At 40.8% G+C, this 25,466-nt stretch overlaps 1 protein-coding gene across 1 annotated transcript in view; it reads left to right on the forward strand.

Annotated features, from left to right (window-relative positions):
* The window catches only part of HTR2A (5-hydroxytryptamine receptor 2A), a 58,561-nt gene extending 33,909 nt beyond the window's left edge, over positions 1-24,652 (forward strand). The window contains exon 3 of the mRNA XM_036831643.1: positions 23,831-24,652. Within this exon, the coding sequence (XP_036687538.1) occupies positions 23,831-24,630 (800 nt within the window). The 3' untranslated portion in view covers positions 24,631-24,652. The remainder of the gene's footprint in view (positions 1-23,830) is intronic.
* The last annotated feature ends 814 nt before the right edge of the window (positions 24,653-25,466 follow it).

Below are 25,466 nucleotides of genomic sequence, written 5' to 3' on the forward strand. Positions count from 1 at the left end.
CAGTCTTCATTTTTCTTCCTGTACCCATACCTAATCACTAAGTTCTACTAATTCTCTTAACGTCTTATGAATCCTCCACTTTTCTCTGTCCCCACTGCTGTCTGTCACTTTCTCACCTTGTGTACTGCATCAGCCTCTTTACTGGTCTAGTTCCCTTCTGATCCATTTTCCACACTGCCAGACCTTTCATCCGATCATTTCCATTCTCCGCCTTAAATCATTTAATGGCTGCCCATCGCCCTCAGGATAAAGTTAAAACTTCTCCAAATGACTCACAAGGCCCTTCAAGATATAGCTCTTGCATACTTCTTCAGACTCATCTCTCTCTGGAGGATACTTACCTCATATTGAATGACTTTCAGTTCTTATTATGGGCTCTGCTTTCTTGTCTCTAGGGAATGTATCCAATTTGTCTGGATAAAGCCTTATTTTTGAGGTCTCAGTTTTTGATCCCTTTCTACAGAAAGTTTTCTTGATCTGTCCCCATATCCAAGTGCCCTTCTGTGCTCCTCATTGTACCCTGAAACTGCTGCTACCCTAGGATGTATTACCCTGTTAGTAATGCCTTCTACTGAACTGTAAACTCTGATGTCAGGGACTGTTTCGGCCAAGGTTGTATCCTTGGTGCTCATCATCATGCCTGACACTTAGGAGACATTCAAAAATTATTTTCCCCATGAATGATAAGGAGTTAGATAATGATATCCCTTTAACCTAAGTTACAAGCCTTTTCATAAGAAACCCTGATCCCAGGATGAAAGTACTGTGAGAGAGCATATATAAGAACCACCATACTAGATATACCAGTAGCCCCGTTTGCCCTAGTATTTTGTACTAAGAGTTGAACAGGCTTCACTAGAGAAACACAAGCTGGTCTTACCTTTCACAAACTTTAAGGCATATATAAGACTCGTACTGACTTAACAGATCGATACTCCATAAGGTAGAGAGCTAGCCAAGCCCCACGTCCATTTAGAAGACTCATTTCTATTCAGAACCCTGCTGCAGTTTTTAATCTCTTGAGTTTCATAAGCTCATAGTGAGTGAAGTAACATTCCTACGTCTTTACTTCCTACCTGTCTTTGTTGGGAAAAAGAGAGGTTAAGTAATTAGGTTTATTGAGAATTCACTGGAAAGATAAATGCAAACACTAGGTACAACTTTACTTCAAGTCTTTTCTAAATTGCCTATTAGGTTGATTAGAAAGCCATGAGGGATTACTGTTTTGCTTTATTTTAATGAGGGATTTTTACAGAGAAAAACTGTTCAAATTGGGTACTCTTATAAGGAGAATGAGAATCATATTGGCAGGACACAAATGCCTGAATCTTGTTCTTAACCCACTGTTTAGAACACTGTCCGTTTTCCAAGAGAAATGTATAACCAGAGGATGAAGCAGGACAAAGGCTCGTTCTACCCCTTTTGTCCTAAATCCAGTCTCTTATCTTGAATGTCAAGAATATACCAGCAAGGAAGAGTTGTAAGTATCAGATGGTGGTAGCCAGAGGAAAGACCCTTTGCCCCCGTGCCCAGGGTTGTTTAAGACCTTTGGTAACTCTTACTTCTACAGCCTCCACCCACATCATCTTAAACATGTACGTTCAATGTGGCATATTAATGTAGCCGGGTCAGCTCTGATCGTTAGATGTTACATGGTATCGACACTTAGATGTTTATTTTGAAAAGGTTACATATATGTGTTTCGGATTTTTGCTAGATCTTAAAATTTTCATAGGCCCTTCAGAACACCAAAAGGTCCCCACCTGCCACCCCACCTCAGACCTTTTTAGGGAAAGCAAGCTTTGGAGTTCTGTCCCCTGTTATAGTTTGTCTGGCTACGTGTAATAAAGAGCATCCACAGACGCAGAAGCAGAAGCCAAAGAAAAAGATGGCCAGGGTATCTCCCAGCTGGGACCCGCTTCACACTCCAGACAAGGGAAGAAGTGGAAATGCGAGACAGCCCCCCCAGCCCACCCTAATGAGATCTATTTAGGGTCTCACACAAGAAAAATGTGAGGTTGGATCATGTGAAACTGTACTTTCTGAAGGTCAAAGGTGGCTAACTATCGGCCTTTCCATGTTTCAACCTAATAATTCAGTGAGTGTCCTTGAATCTGACCGACCCACAGCGTCACTTCTCCGGGGAGGCAGAGTGAAGGAAAGAGGGTGTACTAGCTTCCTAGGCCGCCATACCAAAATGCCACAGACTGGGTGACTCCAACAGGAATGTATTGTTTCACAGTTCTGGAAGCCAGAAGGCCAAAATTAAAGCATTGGCAGGGTTGGTTCCTTCTGCAGGCTGTGAGGGAGAGTCTGCTCCGTGCCTCTCTCCCAACTTCTGGTGCTTTGCTGACAATCCTTTGCATTCCTCGTCTTGATAGATGCACCACCCAATGTCTACCTTAATCTTCATGTAATGTTATCCCTGTGTGTTTCTCTCTGCACCCTAATTTCCCCTTTTCGTTAGGTCACCAGTCATACTGGATTAGGGCTCATTCTCATGACCTTATTTTAACTTGATCATCAACAAAAACTATTTTCAAATAAGGTCACATTCACAGATGCTGGGAATTAGGACTTCAACATCTTTTCCAGGAATACTCTTCAACTAAAACCGGGGGTTGCGGATGGCTGGCAGGGGAGAGTGGGACGTAATCTATGATCTTAACCAAAGGCTGTGATCTGTTTTTCCCTTAATCAAATGTTAATTATATGATCACATCCCTGAACCTAGGGAGTCTCTGCTGACTTCTTTTATTAGTGACGTACACCATAAAATCCCCGGGAAAAGTTCAGCCTAGAAAGAGTTGAAGTCAGGTAGGGCCAGACCTGGAAGAGTGATATTTTATTCTAATAGAGGCTAAAAAAAAAAAAAAAAAGTAAAGGAAGAAAAACAGACCACTACTGGAATTCCTGACAATAAAAGTCAATTCTAGCAGCTTCTACCTCAAGCCAGTACAAGCCTGAAATGAGCTAAATTGTATGAGCTCTATTATGTGCCCCTCTTGTAGGCTAACAGAGGAGTCTAATTAAGTTTTAACAGAGTCTAAAAGCAATCGTAACAGAAGAGAATACTAAAGGTATGGCTCACAGCCACGGAGAAATACCTAAGCCTTTGATATTTGTAACACCACCTACTAGATGATTCTCTTATTCTCAGAGCATTGATCCCCCCGTCACACATCAGTTAATGAACGTTTCTGTCCTATTCACACCACAAGAGTTCAAGTTCAGCTAACATCTGTGAGCATCTCCTAAAAGATGCCACTGGGGGCCTTGCCACTTTCTCTCATTTAATGCTCACAACAACTCTGAGGGATAAACTTTGTTAGGAAAGAATCAAATCCCAGACTCGACACTGTGTCCAGAGCCCTCCCCCTACAATTTGATAATGTTCTGAAGGAAAATATATGTGCTGCTGATGACCAGGACCCTTCGGGCTTAGTTCCTCAGGCCGGTTTCCCTTTAGTCTTCCAGGTTTAAAAGTAAAGAAGGGCCTCCAGGTGCTATTACAAAGGCAGATTCACTGGAACTGCAGACTACTTCTTCTAAACCTAACAGAAACGGGGAATTGGGGAATCGGAGAACTAGCATAAAAGCTGTGAAAAACCTCTAGGAAAACAGAAGGTGATCAGGTCCACACGTGGGAGACGCATAGCCCAGAGGGGAAAAGTGCCGAGAGCCACAGACAGTGCAGTGGGCTTCCCCTTAGAGCCACTGCCCTTGGCCGGGACTGCCTGCCTGGTGACCAAACAGAGAAACAGAAACCTTGGCTGGTACCTCCTCCAGCCGGTGGGCTAAGTTCAGGCCCAGGGCTGCAGATCTTGGCCTTCGCAGCACATAAGAATCACCTGTGGAGTTTTAAAACCTTCTGTCCTAGGCCTCACCTGGGGCTCAAAGTCAGATTGTAGGTTCAGTCCAGGTGTCAGTATTTTAAAGCTCCGAGGTGATTCCAACGTGCTCCGAGGTCGAGAACCGCCGAATCAAAGCACGGGGAAAGCGGAGAAGCAGCCCAGCTGGCCCCCGAGCTTTCTCTCCTCCTGGTCCTCCCAGCCCAAGGGATAGGGGATTGGGAGCTAGAGCAGCAGTCCACGCAGGTATCCAGGCAGGGTGTGGGCAAATGGGGGACCTTTGAGCCCACCTTTTAATGCTAGAGGTCCTCTGCCCTAAGGTCCATCCTCCCCGCCCCCCCCCCCCCCCCCCCCCCCCCGCCAAATAGAATCACCAGGAGGCACACAGGCTAGGGCATGAGCTGTAAAACCCCCTTCTCCTGCTGAACACAATCAGCTGTGGCAGCTTAAATCCTCAGAACAAACTCAAGAAAAAATACTTAGGCCTATGAGAAGCGAATCTGTAAAGGAAATACTAGTAGCCCAACGTTTAACCTGACCATTCAGAAGTAACACACCATACAAAGGAACAATAACCACCACACAGATTGACGCAGGCAGCAACACTGGATGCAAAAAAGATAACATAAGAATTCCCAAGAGCTTTATGACAAAAAAGCCTTAAACTGTTATAGACAAAATAATAAGACTTAGCCAGTTAAAAAGATACAACATGTTCATATTGGGATAATTTGACATCGTAAATTGCAGAACTAAGATGTTAGTTTCCCCCAAAATTAAACCCACGGTTTCAATTCAAATATCAAAAGGATTTGAGGAACTCGACAAAGTTCTCGTAAATGTTTATGGGAGAACAAGTCCATCACATCCGTAGCTTGTATGAGGAAGAGGAAGGACCAAGGACAAAAGGCAGGGCTTCTGTCCCCCAGTCTCATGCTTATTTCACCCCACATGGCTACAGCTGTGAAGTGCACTTTAATAACAATAAATAAAGGTGAAAAGCAAGGCTGCTCTTCATATTGTGGAACAGTTTTCTTCCTCACAGGAAGGTTTAAAAGTTCATACATGAGCTTGGATGGCATCAAAACTCATCAAGTTTTGAAGAGTTTGCCGGGTTGAATCTCACTCCAAATGAACAAAGGCAATGCCATCAAAACAGTGGGAGCAGAGGACACTGTGCACAAGCAAAGGCTGGAGAGGCCCCACTCTCTGACTGACCCCCTGAATGTGCCTACTTACAGCAACACCCAAGTATCAGAGAAGGAACCCGTCCAGGCAATGTGTGTTCCCTTCCTGTTGCTGCAGTAACAATTATCACAAACTTAAGCAACACTTCTGTCAACTTAAAAAAACACACACAAATGTGTTACCTTCAAGTCTAGTTAGAAGTCCAAAATAGGTCTTACCGGGCCAAGTCAAGACATCAGCAGGGCTGCGTTCCTTCCAGGGGCTGGGGGAGAAAGCATCACCTTGCCCTCTCCAGCTTCCAGAGTCCACCGGCCGCCATCTTCCAAGACTGAATCACTCTGAGCTAGCTCTCCCGCCTCCCGCTTCCACCTTAAGGCTGCTTGTGATTACAGTGAGCTCACCTGAATGATCCAGGATCCTCGCCCTGTTTGAAGGTCAGCTGATTGGCATCCTTAATTCTCATCTGCAACCTTAAGTCCCCTTTGCTGTGAAATACAACGCATTCAGTTTCCCGGAGTTAGATGGGAGCATTTCAGGGGATCATTATTCTGTCCCCCACAAAATGTATCAGTTCAAGAATTTAGTGGGCTGGAGCTGGTTAAACAGTGTCTTTGCTACTGTCACGAAGTTTAGAAAAGCAGTGAGCGTATCATCAAGAAGTTCACAGTTTACTTAACCGGATCCACCACTACCCCACATGCCCAAAATGTTGTTAAAAGGAGGGTCTCTCTCTCTCTCTCCCACTTTCTCTAAAACCATCCTACCCTTGTAAACTGGACAACTGAGCAATTTTTCAGAAGTTCCTGTTTCCATTGTATGAAAGTTGTCTTTTGTCTATGTGAAAGTATTCTTTTGGTCTGACTTATTCTAAGAATTGCTTCAATTTTAACACGTATGTAACTGGCAAATTACCTTCTCCCCAGGATACTAATGTGTTTTGTGGTGTGTGTGTGCACGTGTGTGTGTGCACGTGTGTTTTAACCTGAATACACAATTCATCAAAAAGCTCATCCTTTGATCATTTTCCTGCATTTCCTTAAAATTAACTGGCTCATTAGATTTTTGACTGTGACTTGGGTCTCTTGATGTGTTTTTAAAGCATAAATTGCTTCCATATGCTCAGAAAAGCACTCTCCAGGAGATATGGAACCATGAAGCTGTGAAGCTGTGATTTTGTCAGGAGGCACATACACACTCTCTCTCTCTCACACACACACACACACACAAATGTAGCCTTTGTATATCCAGGTTCAATGGTCCAGAATCATTTTTGTGTTACAGGGTATTGCAGGATTACCTTTCCCCTGAAAGTTTTACACAGTCAGAAGAACATACACTTTTGCATTCATTGTCAGAGGGTTTCTGCCCCACCCCCATCCATGAAATCATCTAAAGGTTAACTTGGAAGAAAAGCACTCAACATCAGCACAGGTGTAGGATATCAATCAGCCGGAACCCAGGGAAAGAGAATGAGTGTAAAAAAATAGTGGAGGAAATTGCAATTTTTAAAATGTTACAATTGTTCACGTTAATGTAAAAATGTCAAATTAAAAAAACTGGGAGATGTGCATTAAAGACTTATAGTTGATAATTCCTCCTTAACTTTAAGCTCCTGAACGACAGGTTCCATATCGTATCTCTTCATTTTTGTTTCTCTCTCATGGAAAGCCATGACTGGCCTTCCCGTGAATAGCATCTAAATGGCTCTCAATGTGAAATTTAGATACAAAGAAAGAAGAAGGCTTGCACTCAGCAGCATGTTTCATAGCTAGAGCCCAGCATGAATTTCAGGATCCAGACCTCATGGTGCAGAATCCAGGAGTGATGTGATCTGTTAAGTAGCAGATTTGCTGAAATGAGGTAGTTTGACCCCTCGAGCCTGCACGCCTGACGGCTGCACTGTGCTGGGGCCACAAAGCAAAGAAACATACACACTCTGGAGCCAGACTGGCTGCATCTCAAAATCCTAGTTCCGCCTCTTACTGTGTGACCTTAGGCAAGTTACTTAACCTCTCGGTGCCTTGTTTTTCATCAGCAAATGGAGATAATAATAGTACATATCTCACAGGGTTGTTGTGAAAATTAAGTGAGCTAATTTGTGTAAAGCACTTAGGACAGTGCTTAGAACATAGAAAATATCATACAACTATTTGCTACTACTATTATGTTATTATTATTATTATTATTATTATTACCATCCCTACCACCACTACATAGTGTCCCTAAAGAAGCGTTAGGCTGTAAAGATGAAAGATCTTATTAACTGCAGGGTATTAGAGAAAGGGTACTATCTCTTGAAAGCCCTCATATTTAATAGCTTTACCTTCATCACCTACAAAGACCTAATTTGACTAGAATTTCTAGTGCCCCAAATGACCTATATTTGGGCAACCTCTTGCCCTTACCCCTATAACCAAGGTAATGAGAAAGTCTATTATCTAATCATAATTGCTTTCTGCTCTTCTTTTTATGTCCCAAAGGCCTCTGAATTTGCTTGTTCATTTATTCCACGAATCTTTATTTATTTTCTAATGCTTAGATACTGTGTGCCAGGCACTATCTTGGGAAAAGTCCCTGATTTTTATGGAGTTTACATTCATGGAAAAAGACAAACAATAAACAAGCAAATAAATAGACCAATAAAAAAAATTCGTATAATGACAAGTGCTATAAAGAAAACAAATCAGGGAAATGTGCTATAGAGTGACTCAGGCAGGGTGAGCAAGGGCTAATTTAGGTTAAGTTGTCAGGAAAGGGCTCACTAAGGAGAGGGAATTAAAACTGATGCTGAATGATAAAGAAGGAGCCAGCCATGGGAACACGGAGGACACGTTCCTGGCAGTGGGAACAGCAAGTCCTAAGTCCTATGTGGAAACCAGCTGATGGGGTTGAAGGATCAGAAAGTAGCCAGTGCAGCTCAAGCAATTCATCAAGAAGCTATGAGATGTGTGTTAGGAGACAAGGAACGAGAGGGAGGCTGGGCTGATAAGAGAAGGCCTTGCAGCCAAGCTAAGGAGGTAGACGTTATTCTAAGTGCAATGGGTGATCTCTGAAGGGTTCAAGCAAAGGGTTACATGGGTAAGGGTGGACACAGTGAGAGCAGTGGGGAAGCTCTTGCAGTAATCCAGGTGTGAATCTTAATGGCTTGGAGTATAGAGATGGCAGTGGAGATGGAGAAAGGTAGACAGATCTGGATATAAAATATATATTGGAGGTAGAATTAATAATATGTTGGTGAGTTTTTTGCAAGCACAGGATAATGAAAAGAATGACTCTGGTTTTTGAGCTGTGTACCTGGATGGTTGGTGGTGCCATTAACTAGGACGGGGAAAGTGGAGAAAGTTGGTGGAGCGCTGAGGGATGCAATCCAGAGCTCTATCGTGGCCGTGTAAAGTTAGGATGCCTATTAGAGACATCCACGTTGCAAGGCCAAGTAGGCAACTACATATTTGTTTATTGCTTATGAAAGAGTTATTTGTGACCTTGAATAGGATACTTGTATTGAAGAGCCCTGAGAGTGAAGTCTAGTTATATCAATGGCAATGCACAGCCCTTTTGTTTGTTTTCCACTTCTATCTCCTGTTTCTATTCCTACCTCCAGTGTATAAGGTCCCACATAATATTCACTTGCGTCTCAAGGCTCTTGACCCATGAACATTCTTAATCCCTAAAAAAGTATTAGTTATAAAGGAAAAGCAGTGAAGGAGCGAACCAAACATTCTGATGTAGTCAAAGACCACTAGCCTAGGGACCATGAAGCCAAGGTCATGACAAAAAGTGAGATACGGGGGGTGCCGGGTGGTGGTGGGATGAATTGGGAGATTGGGATTGACATATATACACTAATATGTATAAAATATGTAACTAATAAGAACCTGCTATATAAAAAAATTAAATTTAATCAAAAAAAAAACCCCATATAACCCCAGACTAACCATGAGAAGGACATCAGACAAATACCAATGGAGACTCACTCTACAAAATATTTGACCAGTACTCCGCAAACTGTCAAGGTCATCAAATATGAGGAACGTCTGACAAACTGCCACAGCCGCGAGAAGCCAAAGAGACATGACCCCAAAATGTAGTGTGGGGTGCTGGATGGGATCTTGGAACAGGAAGAGGACAGTGGGTAAAAACTGAAAAGATGGGAATCAGGTATGAACTTACAATAATGTATCCATATTGATTCCCTAATTGTAATAAACGTACCACAGTAATGTAGTGTCTGTAACAGGGGAAACTGGCTGTGGGCATATGACAACTCTCTGTACTATGGGCACATTTTTTCTGTAAATCTAAAGTTCTTAAAAAGTAAAGCTTATTAAAAAAAAAAAAAAAAGGTACAGAAGAAAACAAATGATTCCTAGGCTTGACTCCTAGCTCATTCCTTTACTAACTGAAAAACCTAGAGCCAATTATAGAATATTTTGGAACCTCAGTTTTCCTCCCCTGTAAAATGGGGATAATAATTCCTGGCTCATTTGTGCCTTGTGAGGATGAAATTTGCTAACATCTGTGAACACCTACACAGTGCCTATACTATCTATGGTGGACATCTGTAAATATAGGTTTCTCCCACTCTTTTTACTTACTATCTCTCTACCTTGGTTCATCAAATGTAAAAAGAAGATGCTTCGCTAGATGATCATTAAGCTCTATTTCAGCTCTTTAAAAACCAATAAACCATCCTCTTGATAACAACTGGATAAACTTCTTGGTTAAAGCTACTTTTTAACCCAATATTAGTACATCTTTCTGCAAGCTTAGGTCATATTTAGACTAGGGAAGATGCAGCATTCAGAAGCAGGCATTAGACCAGAGAAATGTCTCTCCAATGTTGCAAAAAAAAATTTTTTAACACTTTTATTGGAGTATAATTGCTTTACAATGCTGTGTTAGTTTCTGCTGTATAACAAAGTGAATCAGCTATACGTATAGCTATATCCCCATATCCCCTCCCTCTTGCGTCTCCCTCCCACCCTCCCTATCCACCCCTCTAGGTGGTCACAAAGCATCCAGCTGATCTCCCGTGTGATGCAGCTGCTTCCTACTATCTATTTTACATTTGGTAGTGTATATATGTCAATGCTACTCTCTCACTTCATCCCAGCTTACTGTTCCCCCTCCCCATGTCCTCAAGTCCATTCTCTGTGTCTGTGTCTTGATTCCTGTCCTGCCCCCAGGTTCATCAGAAGCATTTTTTTTTTAGATTCCATATATATGTGTTAGCATATGGTATTTGATTTTCTCTTTCTGACTTACTTCACTCTGTATGACAGACTCTAGGTCCATCCACCTCACTACAAATAACTCAATTTCATTTCTTTTTATGGCTGAGTAATATTCCATTGTATATATGTGCCACATCTTCTTTATCCATTCATCTGTCGATGGACACTTAGGTTGCTTCCATGTCCTGGCTATTGTAAATAGTACTGCAGTGAACATTGTGGTACATGACTCTTTTTGAATTATGGTTTTCTCAGGGTATATGCCCAGCAGTGGGATTGCTGGGTTGTATGGTAGTTCTTTTTTTAGTTTTTTATGGAACCTCCATACTGTTCTCCATAGTGGCTGTATCAATTTACATTCCCACCAACAGTTGTTATAAAAATTTTATCTCCCCCAACATCAGTAAAATTTCAGGGTAGGAATAACCTTGTAGAAGTTAGAGTAAATGAAATCTCACAGAGTGGTACTTTTAGTAACACTTGCTGAAAACACAGTCTAGGAGAATCAAAACCCAAAGCTCTTCATCTCAGACTCCCCTAAACTGGACGGGAAGTTTGGAGGTCTGGGCCAACCAGATGGATGGGGGATAAGAGTGGGAAGCTGTCAAGAAGCTTCTAGTGTCCTACCAGCTCAGAGAGAGAGGGGCTAAGACAGGAGGGCCATACAGAAGACCAGCTCAGGTTAAAAAAGGGAGTCACCAGTTAGGGACTTCCTGTGTCCCCCTCCTCCAGGGACACCTGTCAGAACAAGAGCTTATCCAGCTGTGTGGCAGCAGCACTGATCTGAGTCCAAGGGGAGTGTCTCTGCAGCCCACGCTGAGAAAGACACTGCTTGATCAAAGGACTTAGGAACAAAAATTAAAATGTGTTCGAGCCTTATGGTAGAAACAGTGTCGGTTTATCAGGGCAGGGACCGTGACCCCAAGAACAAGGCCAAGATGAGAAGCCTATAAGAGATGTGAATAAAGAAGAATCCACCCCCAAAACACTTTTTAAAGCTCCAAACCTATGCCAAGCTAATTGAAAAATGAAACATCGGTCTGGCCCAGAGATCTGTTTGGTTTGGCTTGCGCAATGTGTTTTTTCTTAATTGAACCCAATTGTCCTGTTCAGTTTTCCAAGCACCACTCTCCTGTCATCTTCTACCCCAACCCATAACCCAGCTATATGACTACATTAGTCCCATAGGCATTCAGGTTCACAGCTACTGGTATGTAATTTCCAGACTGACTTACTTTTAAGTATTAGATACTTGAACATATGCTGACTGCAGGGATGACGGAGAAAGAGAACAATCCTAGGAAAAAGAGGAAAATAGGAAAAGGCCAGAAATTCCAGCCTTGCCGTCTTTGGATGAGGCATCTCCCCACACCCAGCCCAATTAAAACAGCTGCAAATCGGGCCATACCTACGTCCAGTGAAATGGGTACCCGGCATAGTCATAGCTGCCTGTCTCTTTCAACTAGCCTTTCTATATTTGGAGAAATTCCCGAGAGGCAGAACTCAAATTCCCAGCCTTCCTGGTAGCTAGGACATTGGCTCATGGTCTAGGTTCCTGCAAAGACCATGGCAAAACTGTGGTTCCTGGCAAAACTGTGATGTGGACAAGAGCAAAGTGAACAAATATGATGTCTTTGCCAGCATGGAGGTGGCTGGGCCATCAGGTTCCCAGTGGTTGCATAATTGATTCCCTAGTAAAGAAGTGACATTGATGAGGCAGCAGGCTCTGATGCTCAGTGGACAAAGAAAACAGCAGAAGTTTCCTCATCAGACCGGGTCAGCAATGCAATTTTACTCCTGGAATTTTAGCCTGGAGCCCAGCCCTCTCAAGAATTCTTTGAACTACTCAGTATCATTTTATTAAACTCATTTTCTGCTAAATCAGCCCAATCAGCTTCTATTGCTTGAAACCAAAATCCATGACTGATAAAGCAAGCAGTGGTAGATACATCTTTGAGAACCTTTCATTGGGGCTGCCTTGGGAGAAAGCCATTCGTGCTGATTTCCACGAATCCCAACACCTGTGAAAGAAGCCCCAGATGTCATCAGGCCGCCCTTGTTCCCACAGAGGAAGTGCACAGGAGAAAACTCTTTTTTATCCTTGCTCTGTGAATCCTAACATGTACTTTCTAAAGTCATATCACCTTGCACACCCATTACTCAGTACTCCTGGCAGTTGACTTAATTGTCACCATCTGCAGAAGAGGTGGTTAAATTTTCACCACTTGCTACTTAGTCAGTTGTGGAAAATGACAGAGCTGAGGAGTCTATTCTCAGCCGGTCTGGGAGATGGTCTTGCTCTACATGACCCTTATAGTGACTAGTGAACTGGTTCCCTCTTCTCGGACCTCTGTGCAGGCAAGACACAGATTTTAAGCTAAGCTGCAAGGATGACAGCAAGCTGGTTTTCCTTTCTGTTAGAGCCAAACAAAGGATGTAGGAGTTCTCAGCTACAGCAGGGATTTTCAGACAGAATGAAGGACTCTGCCCACTAAGAAAGGCTGTCAAATGTTCTTCTCTATTATTTCTGTCTGCTAGACAATTCTGTATTTACTACAAACAGTAGAGCAATTCTCATTTATAGTCCTCATGAGAATCCTTTCATGGGGATACTATTAAATCCCCCATTTTATGGGAGAAAAAGCTCAGACAGATTAAGTGGCTAGCTTAAAGTCATAGGGGATCCAAACTTGAGTTTTCTGATTCAAAGCTGGTGGCTTTTTCTTCTACACGTCAGTGGCTTTCAATGTGGGTTCCAGGGATCTCCAGGATGCTTTCGGGAAACCAAGGAGGTCAATACTATTTTAATAATAATAATAGTAATAATAATATGCAAAGTAAAGGAGATCACTATCTCAAAGAGGTATCTACACCCCCATGTTCATCGCAGCATTATTCACAAGAGCCAAGACATGGAAACACCTAAGTGTCCACTGATGAATGGATAAAGAAAATATGGTGTATATATATTTGTGTCCTGCCTTTTGTGACAACATGGATGGGCCTTGAAGGCACTGTGCTAAGTGAATAAATCAGACAGAGAAGGACAAATACTGTATGATCTCACTTATGTGTGGAATCTATACAAACAGAGTAAAATGCTGGTTACCAGGGGCTAAGGGTTGGGGGAAATGAGGGTGCAAACTTTCGGTTCTAAGATGAATAAGTTCTGGACTCTAAGGTATAGCGTGGTGACTATAGTTAACAATACTTACTGTATACTTGAATGTTTCTATGAGCGTAGAGCTTTAATGTTCTCACTGTAACAACAACAAAATGGTAATTATGTGAGGTAAAGGATGTGTTAACTAACCTTATTGTGGTAAACGTTTCGCAAAATATATGTGTATCAAATCGTCACATTGTACACCTTAAACATACACAATGGTATATGTCAAATATATCTCAGCAAAGCTGGGAAAATATAAAGTGTCATTTGCCCTCTTCTGTTTCATCCTTTTATGAGGGTGCAGGGAAATTTTCCAGAGGATACCTGACATGCAATATAACAGACTGAAGCAGAAGTATATGTGAGAATCCAGCTGTCTTCTATTAAGCCAAACATTAAAGAGATTTTCAAAACTGCAAAACAGTGCCACTCTTCTCACTGTTTTGTTCTGGAAAACATAACTATTTTTCATAAAAAATATTATTTATGTTAATATATAATGGGTTTATTCATTTTGTTTTAAAATGGATTGATACATTATCTTCAGCGTTCACAGCTTTCATTTCTAATACAGCAAATATTTATAGATGTAACCCACAGAAACAAAAACGCTTTGGAGTCCCCAATAATTTTTCAATGTGTAAAAGAGTCTTGAGACCAAAATGTTTGAGAACTGCTCTCCTGCATTATAGCTGCCTTAAAAAAAATATCCAGGGTAGATACAGATTTACCTTGATTGCATTTTAACAATTTGATGCCAGTGCTAAACCTAGATTTTCTGCTTACACCTTGTATGCTCTTCCTCCTTGTCTTGATTTGGATTGATGAGTTCGTGAATGACAGCCAAAAGTCTTGAACTGTAGTGATTATAGACTCAAGCAGCTTCCTCCTCTCAATTCCTAAAGTACCTAGTTCACTGTATGTTCGATTAATATTTGATCACTGGATGAATGACTAAAACAGATTGCTATCACAGACAGAGGACCTGCTTGATGCCTCTGCTTGATGAACATGTGCCCTTGCTCCTGAGTTCAGTTGCCTGCCAAACCCAGCTCAACTCAGCCCTGGCAAGGCCAAGTGCACTTCGGCCCCGGATGTACAGCGATCGTATACCTGTCTCCCTGCCTTTGGACCTGACCCCTGTCCAGAGTCTATTCACCCACAAGACCCAGCTTAGCCACCCTGACCCCTACACAACTCTTTCCTGGAGACACTAACCCACAATGATCATCACATTCTGACATCGTGTAGGAGTGTTTATCCATGTCACCTATTTTGCCTCTTGATCTCATTCTATCCTGCACTGCTGTCTTTCTAAATCACCTGCGTCTATTTCGTTTTCCCTGCAAGATCTTAGACTTCACGAAGGTTCTCAGAGGTCTTCTGTGGTGCCCACAGAATCAAGCATAGTGCCAAGTTAATTATAATCACTTTCAACTTAAAAGTTTACAAAATAATTGACACATCACCTCACTGTTTTCTCACCAAAGCCCTGTAGGTAAATTAGGGAAGGCCTCTTTTTATTATCTCCACCTTACAGAGGGAGGCTTTAAAATTAAGCAGCCTAAGGTCACTCAGCTAGTGATGGACAGAGTCAGGATGCCAACCTGTGTCTTGTGATGCCCTATTCCGTGCTTTCCCCACTGTATCATGCTCTAGTTTCCTAATACATACCTATTTAATTTACCTGAAAGAGAGCTTTGAGAAAAACAACAGCTCTAGATCTATGAGTCAGAACAGTCAGGAATAAACCCAGGTCTCCTGATTCTCTCTCAGGTGCTGCATTTCACAGCCATCTTTTCCCTTGTGATTTTAGCTGTTAAGGTAGTCAGCACATGTGCTGGTTAATCCTATACATAGTTCTCTCAGAAGGTATACAAGTTAAGTGTCACATAAATATCGCTTTTCCCTCTTTCTGCCCTATATGGCTAATTGGTAACCTCATTTACTCATTTGTTTTTTGGGCAAAAATGTAGGAAAATATTCTGAAATAATCCAGTAAATGCAAGTTGTGTCTATAAAATTGATTATACATTTATAATTCCTTATCTTTTCTCTTCTTCTCATTCATTTGCTCACTAATCCCACAAGCATTTACTAAGCTCCAAGTATGAACAGAGCTGCATGATGCTGGAGGGACCTGCAATAAGTAAAAGAAATGATATCCCTGCCATTAATGAGATTATCATCTCATGGTTGAAATGACATTTCTAGAGAAAAATTCTAAGGCATTAGAAGTGTGAGTTAGCTCAGTGTAAATTATTTATGGAGGTGATGAAGGACTAGAGAGTAAGAAAAAAAGAGTTCTTATTACAGAGAGAAATAATTTGGGGAAAGCTTCGTACAAGGGATGTCTTGAAAGAAGGATGTCATGAGATATGTCTCAAAAGAAATGTAGAATATGGTCTAGGAACATGACCTCCATCTACAGCCTCCAAACCACCCCCAAATAATCAAACAGTCAAATTAAAAACAAATGTAGCCACAAGACAGGTTGCCTGGCTCCCCACACCCAACCAGCTGCCACCCCTAGGTCCTTGCTACAGAGAAATTCCGGAGCCCCCCATGGGCTGGTAGAGCATTTCAGGGGAGGGGGTAGCATCAGAACTGGTCCAGGGCAAAAAGAAAAAGTGAGTCCATCCTCCCAGATACTATGTACAGTGCATCTTCCTTCCCCCATGGTGCTCAAGTCTTTTAGGAACAACTCAACATGCCATGGACACCACATTCCTCTCTGACCTGCATCCCAACCTATTCTCTATGTCTCTCTCCTATGATGGGCTTCTTTCTGATGCCCATGCCCTCAGGAGTTTCCCCTGCTGTGCATCTCTGTGCCTCTACAACTCAAGTTTGGATTAATAGTACCCACAAGACCTATAGTACCCACAAGACCTATAGTACCCACCAAGGTACTATAGGTACACAAAATGGGACCCTTCACTCTAGCAGCGGGACACTGCAGTATACCAAGCACGCCACTGGGGGAAGACACAGTGGGACCAGAAGGATCTTGGGAGCTACTCAGACCACACTATGTGATTAGCTGAAAAGTCAAGCTACGTGTAATACCCTCCTGGATAGTTCAAGATATAACATAAAGAAGAGAGAGCACGCCACATGGCTATGTCAAAATCGAGAAGGTTGAATAATGACATTAAGACCACATCACAGAGACCTTGTGGGGTAGGGTGGGCTCTGTCGCTGGTAATGGCTCGAGCATTAGGGACACTGTATTTCATCATAACGTAATGTGATAAATGTGGTGCTTTGAGAAGCCGTGGATGAAAGAGGCTGGGGGAATAACGGACTCCCCATAGGCCTGGATTATGAGGGCACCTGCTACAAGCTCACTTTTCAGACACTGTAACCATTTCTACACACACTTTCTAGACCAGAGGCTCTGAAATGAGATGTCACATGTGAGTTTCATTCTGCAAGCTTTCAGAAGGAACCACTCCAAAATCTACCCCCTTTTAAACAAATGGAAGCATGTAGTTCTTTAAAGATGAGGTTCCATCATGTGGGACAGAGATGAATTTTTTTTGGCAAATAAACCTTTGCTCATGAGCACGTTGCTAAATATGCAGTCTAGAAAAGAACACTTTTCTGTTGATGGATAGAATGATATCCACTTATTACAGACGACAAATTGAATGGAAGAATTTGAAAAGTAGCTTTATTGTGATTCCAACAACAAAACGAGGCTCTGATAATTTTTTCAAATTCCATTGTATCATTCAGATTCTATTTGGGTTTCAGGGGAAGAAGGTGGTGGGTGGACGCCAATCTGCCTGGGATGAGAGATGTGGATGGACTTTCAGGTGTCCCAGTGACAGCTGACAATCCATGTTTGACAAGTCAGAATTCAATCTCTTTACCTTTCAGTGCAAGATCGTCACATTAAAAGCCCAACTTCTGGGGGAGACAGGGAAGAATAAATCAGGAGTTTGGGATTAACATATACACACTACTATATATAAAATAGATAATCAACAAGGACCTACTGTATAGCACAGGGAACTCTACTCAATATTCTGTAATAACCTACATGGGAAAAGCATCTGAAAGGAATGCATATATGTATGTGTATAACTAAAGCACTTCAGCTATACACCTGAAACTAACACAACATTGTAAATCAACTATACTCCAATATAAAATAAAAATTAAATTTAAAAAAAGCACAATTTCTGGGCTATGAAACACAATGGGAAAGGAGTGAGGGTCAGAAGAGCAAGAAATCGCCTTTCTAGGAAGCAAGGACTGGGAACCAAGGCCACCAGCTCGCGCAGTGAGTGCACGACTGCTTGTACCGCAAGGAGACTTTGAGCATTTCTTCCAAGTATCATGTATGGACTAGGGCAGAACACAAGCTTTAAAAGCTTTTTGGAGATTTAGTCATAACAGTCAAAGAACTGAAACAAGGACTTAGGGCTTAACATAATAACCTCACTCAACACTTTTTTTTTCCCCAGACAACTCTTGCCCAGGAAGGGGAAGGGATAAAGGGCAGGTTTCTTTTCCTCTCCATCAATTCTCCATGTTCCTTTGCTGTTTGCTGCGGGAAGTTAGCCTGAGCCCCTTGGAAAATTAATAGATTTGTTTAATGAAGGCAAAGGGCAGAATTGTAAAACTTTACTTGATTTGGTTTTATTTTAAACACATTTTTGCTACACTTTTAATCCTATACATTTTAGGTTCTTGACACCGGTTGTAGATTAGGATCAGCTGGGTGTTCTTTTGTTTTGGTAATAATGTCCCTGCGGGACCTGAACATTAGTATTGTTTAAGGTACTAATGTCAGAACTTCTGGGAATGGAGCCCAGGCAAAGTAATTTTCAAAAGCTCCCCAGGTAATTCTAATATGCAGCCAAAGTTGAGAATAACTGCTATATTGAAAAAAAAAAAAAAACTAGGTGTTGGTTATAAGGATTTCAGTTTTAAAATATCTGTCTGGCCTCAAAAATAATGTCTCACTGGAGGAAATTTCGCCTTCGAGATTAAAGAATGAAAAAGAAAGTATCAAGGTGTAGAGAATCCTTGTGGGGGTGTGTGTGGGTGTGTGTGTGTGTGCGTGTGTTCTATAGTTAGGGTGTTGATATAATTCAGTAGTTATTAACAGCCTTGGGAGCAGAAGCTTTTCTGATAATCTGATGAAGGCTGTATCTCCATTCTCCAAACAATGTACATAAATGCAAATTTTGCAGATTTTAGGACGATCACTCTCTTCCTAAAACCGATGTTAAGGACCTCTGATATAGTCATAGACGTTTATAACTACCATAAAAGAAACAAATAAGCAGATAAAAATAATCAGCCATAAGAATTGAGAAACCTAAGACTGAGTCTTGATTTTTCCCCCTAAATTGCTGTGTGATTCTAAATAAATTACTTAAGCTTGCTAAGCCTCAGTTTTTCTATAAAATGAAATGTTTATCTGCCTATAGGGCAATGTGGTTAGTATTTTTACAATTTTGTAAAAAAAAAAAAAAAATCAATTCAGAGTAAATGAATACATGTAAAAGTACTTTGAAAAGTTACGATTTATTGTCAGAGATATTCAGAATTAATCTAAGAAGAAACATACAATTTCTTGGGTAACTGACATGTATGTCTCGCTTTCACTGCTATGTACACCTGCCCTGTCAGCAGACCATCAATTATAAGGAATTCAGCAACTCTTGAGCTAACTCAGAGCTAACTCTGTATTAGATGGACGGTGAGTCCCAGCCCCAGTTGGCCTATATATTCCATCTCTCTCTCCCTGTGGTATGATGACCAGCCTTTAGTATTCACTTTCTGTCAAACTGCTAGTAAATCCATTCTTATAACTTTAAAAAATTCAGCTTGTGTTAAAATGCAAAGGGAAAGTAGTAGTTTCAGGGGAAATTAAACCCATGAACAAAAATTTGGTCTTTTTCATGGGAGTCCTGAGGTATTTGTTTCTTTCCCCTCCATCTCCTACCTGACCTGAGGCCCTGGGGATTCCCACTGGTTCCCTATCAGAGGATCTCTCCCTAGTAAATCAATCTTCTTATTTCCCAAGGAAACACTGTCTCAGAAGTACCTTCAGTCCCAAAATATTAAAGTGTAAAAATCTAGGATTAAGAATAAAGCTTGCTTTTCACAGCCAGTGCTACAGGGATAGGGCGATTTATCCTGACTGTGGTAAGATGTTAACCAGAAGTGCAAATGTTATACGCAAAGACTCGGCAGGGCTACCCTAAAAGAAAGACACCAGCCAAAGCCTTCATGTTCCTGGGTGTCAATGCTTCCTATTATTTCATTGTCTTAGTCTGAATAAATAGAAATAAAAATGAGCAAGGAGGATCCAATACTCATACTGAATTTTGATTGCTGTTTTCCAGTCCTCAGAAACATATGTTAAACAAAATGCAGAGTCACGTAGCTCAAGCTACTGTCTGTTTGTTCATAAAGGAAAACGCTTTATATGCAGAAATTTCAAGCGAGAGGAGATCTCAGGTCTCCAAAAGCAGCCATTATCAAACAAAGCAATCAGAAAATTAATGCGCTGGAGATGGCTGTGAGCACAATCTTGGCTATCAGGGAGCGTCTTCATCTCTCTTGGTAGGAGCTTGTTTTTGAATTGCTTATTGTACCCACAAGGTCTATCTAAATGTTCTTTGCCATAAATTCCTCCCCCTCTTTTATAGAGTATTGCTTTAACTGTCTAGGTATTCTTTCCCTAAACCCTTGCTTACCATCTATTATGAGTAAGACACTGAAGAGAACGGTATTTGAGAGCATTCAAGATATTTTTGTTACATATAAAGAGGAATGGGCCATTTAAAGACCTAATCAGTTTGATTCTGTCCCTCCAAACCAAGGTCTCCCTAGGAGATGACCTACCTGTGCCCTCTTGCCCCAGCTGCTTTAAAGTGGCTCTTCATCCCAGGGAGCTAATGGAGGAAGCTGTACTTCAGTGAAATGGTTCCATCATCCCTTTTCCTCCCTGAACACAGAAGTTGGGCCATTCTGGAGGGGTGTGTGTGTGTGTGTGTATGAAAGAGAGAGAGAGAGAAAGTATGTCTTCTCCTCAAACAAGGGCACGGCACGTATCTGAATTCCACATGACTGAAATTTGGTGTTTTAGGTAATCCTATATTCTGGTTAATTGAGAATTGCCACTTATATAAATTACCAGGTCACAAACAAATAGGGTAAAAAGGCTCTCAGGGTGGTGACTTCCTTTGTATTAATCAGGAAAATGCACACCCAAGAGTTGAATAACAAAATCATATACTTTTTTCTGGGACAGTTGATATTTTGTTTCTGTATATCATGACTAATCATAATGGCTATAATTCATCACATTAGAAAAGCAGTCAACAGTTCTAGCTGTACAAAACTAAAATTGATTGAGACCCTTTGTCACCCTGGCAGAAGATAATAATTACATCATTATTTATTAACTATAGAGCCAATAGCCAAAAGTCTTTTTAACTTCTTTTGATTTAAGATCTATTATACATTATAGTCCAGCATACGCAAACAAAGCAAAATAGAACAAAATTAGAGAAAAATCAAGTTAGTGTATTTAATCTGAAAAACCCTGCAAAGAAAGCTACTCTCATGTTTACCTACCATTGGTAGAACATCTACTCTGCACTAAGCACTGTCATAGGTGCTCTGCATATTGATTCATTTTCTCCTCACCACATCCATGGAGGCATGTTGGTTGCATCCATTCTAATTAGTGAATAACTACACTAACAAAGATCCTGTAGATTAGTACAGGCAACACCTTTCACAGATAATATGTTCAAACATTAGAAAAACAAAACACTCTTCTTGGAAACCGTGTCTTAACTTTTACAATCAAGAGTTTTTTGAAGGATAAGCAAAACTGACGCATATCCAGAATCTCAGAGGATGTCCCTCTTGGAGCTACATTTCTTCCATCTCTTCTTGGCCCACAGAATGTTCCCAGAAACAGGCCAGGGACAGAGGGGAATGACGGAAATGAAGAGTCATCAACCACACTGAGTGTCCTTAAGAACGGCTCTGATGTCATTTGCCTCCACCTTCCAAGAATCCTGGGATGGCCCTGCACAGACAAGTGACAGATATTGACAACTCAGTCTGTGAAGATAGTGGCGAATGTCACTGAGGGAGATTTGTGTTAAGCATTACATTAACTCAAGCTAATGTACCCTCCTTGCAAGGATGGCCAGTGTGAGGTGACGTGAGGTTAGGACGGTCCGATCCTTAGTTGGATGGAGATGAGCTCTGTTCTGAGTATGCAGAAGTTAGAGTATAGATCCTCAAAGGAAGTTTTTCCACGGATAGCAAGAGTCAAGCAAGCAGTAGCTCCCACCTCTGGAATGAACCTGTGTTCCTGGCTGGATTGTGACCACTTACTAGACTCTAAAGGGTGGTCAGAAGCAGGGACCAGGACACTCCCTATTATACAGTTTCTGAAGAAAACATGGGCAAGAGTTAGGAAGACACTTTTTGCTGACTCTCCCAGGGTGCCCCTGTGGTATCTACCCTTCACAAAGGAAGCAACCTTAAACTAAGTTATAAAGAGTATTTGATACATGTTTCCTCTCCTTTCTCCATCATCCTGATTCTTCCTTTATGACAAACACATGATTGCCTGGCCCGACCAGTCCCGGGCCAGTAGAGGAAGACATTCCCACTTCCCCCAAACTGTACAATGGTGGTTGTGGCCAGCTGGTCCTATCATCATGGGGGAGAAATTAGCATGATTAGAGGCCAACTGTTGCCTTCATTCTCTCTGCTCCCTCCTCTGCCTGAGCCTAAGACCTTTACAGGTTCCCCAAATTTGAGTGACAAAGCAACTGACCATGGACTCATGTTCCCATATATTTGTCTCATTATGTACCCAAATTTGTATCTGTCAATAAGAAAAGTCTCTGGCTGCTTATTTGTTTGTAATCCACCCTTTGGAATGCTCTACTTATAAAAAGATTATTAAAAATATATAAGGACTTTTATGGGACATTGGAAATGTGAACACCAACTCTATATTTAATGATATTAAGGAAATATTAAATTTCTATTTAGGAGTAGGAATGGTATTGTGATAGTATTAGGATTTTTAAGAGTGCATAGCTTATATATATGTGTACATATATATATATATATACTAAAATGTTTACAGATTGAATGATATGATGTCTGGGATTTGTTTCAAAATAACATGGGAGGGTTGCAGCAGGTAGGGATATGGGTGAAACAAGATTGGCCTTGAGTTGATCATTGTTGAAGCTGGGCAATAGGTTCATTGTGCTGGATTTCGTTTTGTTTTGTTTTGTGTTGTTTGTATATGTTACAATTTTTCCATAATAAAAAGTTTTTTAAAAAAGAATCAAAATTGGTTAAAGTTACTTTAAATTCACATTAGAAAACATTTTTTCAAAAATACTTTAGGATATGTGCAATTTTATGATTTAATGTTAAATGGAATAAGAAGATATAAAACTGCACATAAAATATTGCATGCACATATATATATGCATGGAAATGGAAGAATAAAACTACACAAAAAGTAAATTATGGTTGCCCCTGACTGGCAAGAATACATGTTATTATTCTTTACATGTTGTTACTTTTTTGCATTTTCCAAATTTTCTAGAAAGAAAGTATATTATGTTTTTGATTTTATGACGTTATTTGTATAAACCATGCTCATGATACGTAAGGTGAAAAAAACTGTTATAGAACTGTATATGAAATAGAATCTGAATTTGTTTTTAAATATGCGTGCATGATGTGTGTGTGTGTACCTAAAATAAACATCATCAGATTGTTAATGATGATTATCTCTGGGTGGTGGCATCATTTGGTCATTTTTATTTTTTTCTTTGTCTCAATATGTTTCTTCTTCAGTTAGTAAGTATAATGTTCTAATCAGAAAAATATAGCATGAAAAAGATTAAACTTAGATTTATTGTATTTCTTTATAAGTAAAGGATTGTCTATATAGGGCAATGTAAATATAAGGAACTATGTAATATATATTTATAAAACAGGTAAGTAGGTCCAAGGGAATTTTAATTCTCTTTGAAAGCATATGTTAAGTTTTTTTTTTTAGATTTTTTTTTTTTGATGTGGACCATTTTTAAAGTCTTCATTGAATTTGTTACAATACTGCTTCTGTTTTGTGTTTTGGTTTTTTGGCCACGAGGCATGTGGGATCTTAGCTCCCCGACCAGGGATCAAACCTGCACCCCTTGCATTGGAAGGCAAAGTCTTAACCACTGGACTGCCAGGGAAGTCCCTGTGTTCAGGTTTGAACAATGCTGACATAAAATCCTGTGAACAGCCATTATGTGGCGATGCTCCTGCCTTCATATACTCAATTCCTTAATAACCATGTTTCATTTTCTGTCCAACTCCAGGTATATCCATGCCAATACCAGTCTTTGGGCTCCAGGATGATTCGAAGGTCTTTAAGGAAGGAAGTTGCTTACTCGCCGATGATAACTTCGTCCTGATTGGTTCTTTCGTGTCCTTTTTCATTCCCTTAACCATCATGGTGATCACCTACTTTCTAACCATCAAGTCGCTCCAGAAAGAAGCTACTCTGTGTGTGAGTGATCTTGGAACACGGGCCAAATTAGCTTCTTTCAGCTTCCTGCCTCAGAGCTCCCTGTCTTCAGAAAAGCTCTTCCAGCGGTCGATCCACAGGGAGCCAGGCTCCTACGGCAGGAGGACTATGCAGTCCATCAGCAACGAGCAGAAAGCTTGCAAGGTGCTGGGCATCGTCTTCTTCCTGTTTGTGGTGATGTGGTGCCCCTTCTTCATCACCAACATAATGGCCGTCATCTGCAAAGAGTCCTGCAACGAGGATGTCATCGGAGCCCTGCTCAATGTGTTCGTTTGGATCGGTTACCTCTCCTCAGCAGTCAACCCGCTAGTGTACACACTGTTCAATAAGACCTATAGGTCGGCCTTTTCCAGGTATATTCAGTGTCAGTACAAGGAAAATAAAAAACCATTGCAGTTAATTTTAGTGAACACTATCCCAGCCTTGGCCTACAAGTCTAGTCAACTCCAAATGGGACAAAGAAAGAATTCAAAGGAAGATGACAAGACGACAGATAACGACTGCACTATGGTTGCTCTAGGAAAACAACATTCAGAAGATGCTCCTACAGATAATATCAACACAGTGAATGAAAAGGTTAGCTGTGTGTGATGGACTGGTTGCCATGGCAACTGCGGAGGGCACACTGAGCAATTTTCCCCCTATCTGGGAGGAAAAAGAAAAAAGAAAAGAAAATAGGGAGACTGGAAAAAATTAGGCCAGTCTAATGGAACCAACAATAATATCTATATGCCTCATTTTATTATGTCAGTGAAAAGCAGGGTTCAATGCCACAAAACGTGCACTTCAAAAATATTCTGACAGCATTTCAGCTGTGAGCTTTATGATATTATTTTTAACATTGTAAATTATATGTCTTTAAAATAATTAGCTTTTATTGTGTAATTACAATGAGGCCATAAATAAATCTAAATTATCTTCCATTTGCAAGTGTAAAACTTGCTCCTGTGTTGTTAATTGATGGCATGAGTTGGTTACCTGTCGCTGTAAACAAAAATAGCTCTAAATAGTGAAACATTGGATGAATATAATGGCCTCTTACATAAAGAAAAAATTCTCTTTAAGACTTACCATGATACACGTTTTGGATGACAACGACAAAAAGACACTAAAGACGGTGTTATGAAATCTGTATTGCTAAGATACTTAAAAGAAATACTTGACAACTTTTTCAATCCTGCTTTTTCATAGATGCCATTTTGCGATATTCACAAAGTTGCTGGCATTTGCTGCACTGCAAATTAATTCTTCTCAGAAGTGAACAAGATTTTAAGTGTTATTTAATAACTATTGCTGCTTTCTCTTCTACTACTTGTGCTTTATTCTGAATTTCCAGTGTGGTCTTGTTTAGTGTTTGCTCTATTAGGTAAACTATCAAAAGGATAATCAAACATTACCAGATACATTTCTAGAAATTGCTTCTCCTA

The sequence above is a fragment of the Balaenoptera musculus genome, chromosome 18 (assembly GCF_009873245.2).
Source record: "Balaenoptera musculus isolate JJ_BM4_2016_0621 chromosome 18, mBalMus1.pri.v3, whole genome shotgun sequence".
In the NCBI taxonomy this organism is placed as follows: domain Eukaryota; kingdom Metazoa; phylum Chordata; class Mammalia; order Artiodactyla; family Balaenopteridae; genus Balaenoptera; species Balaenoptera musculus.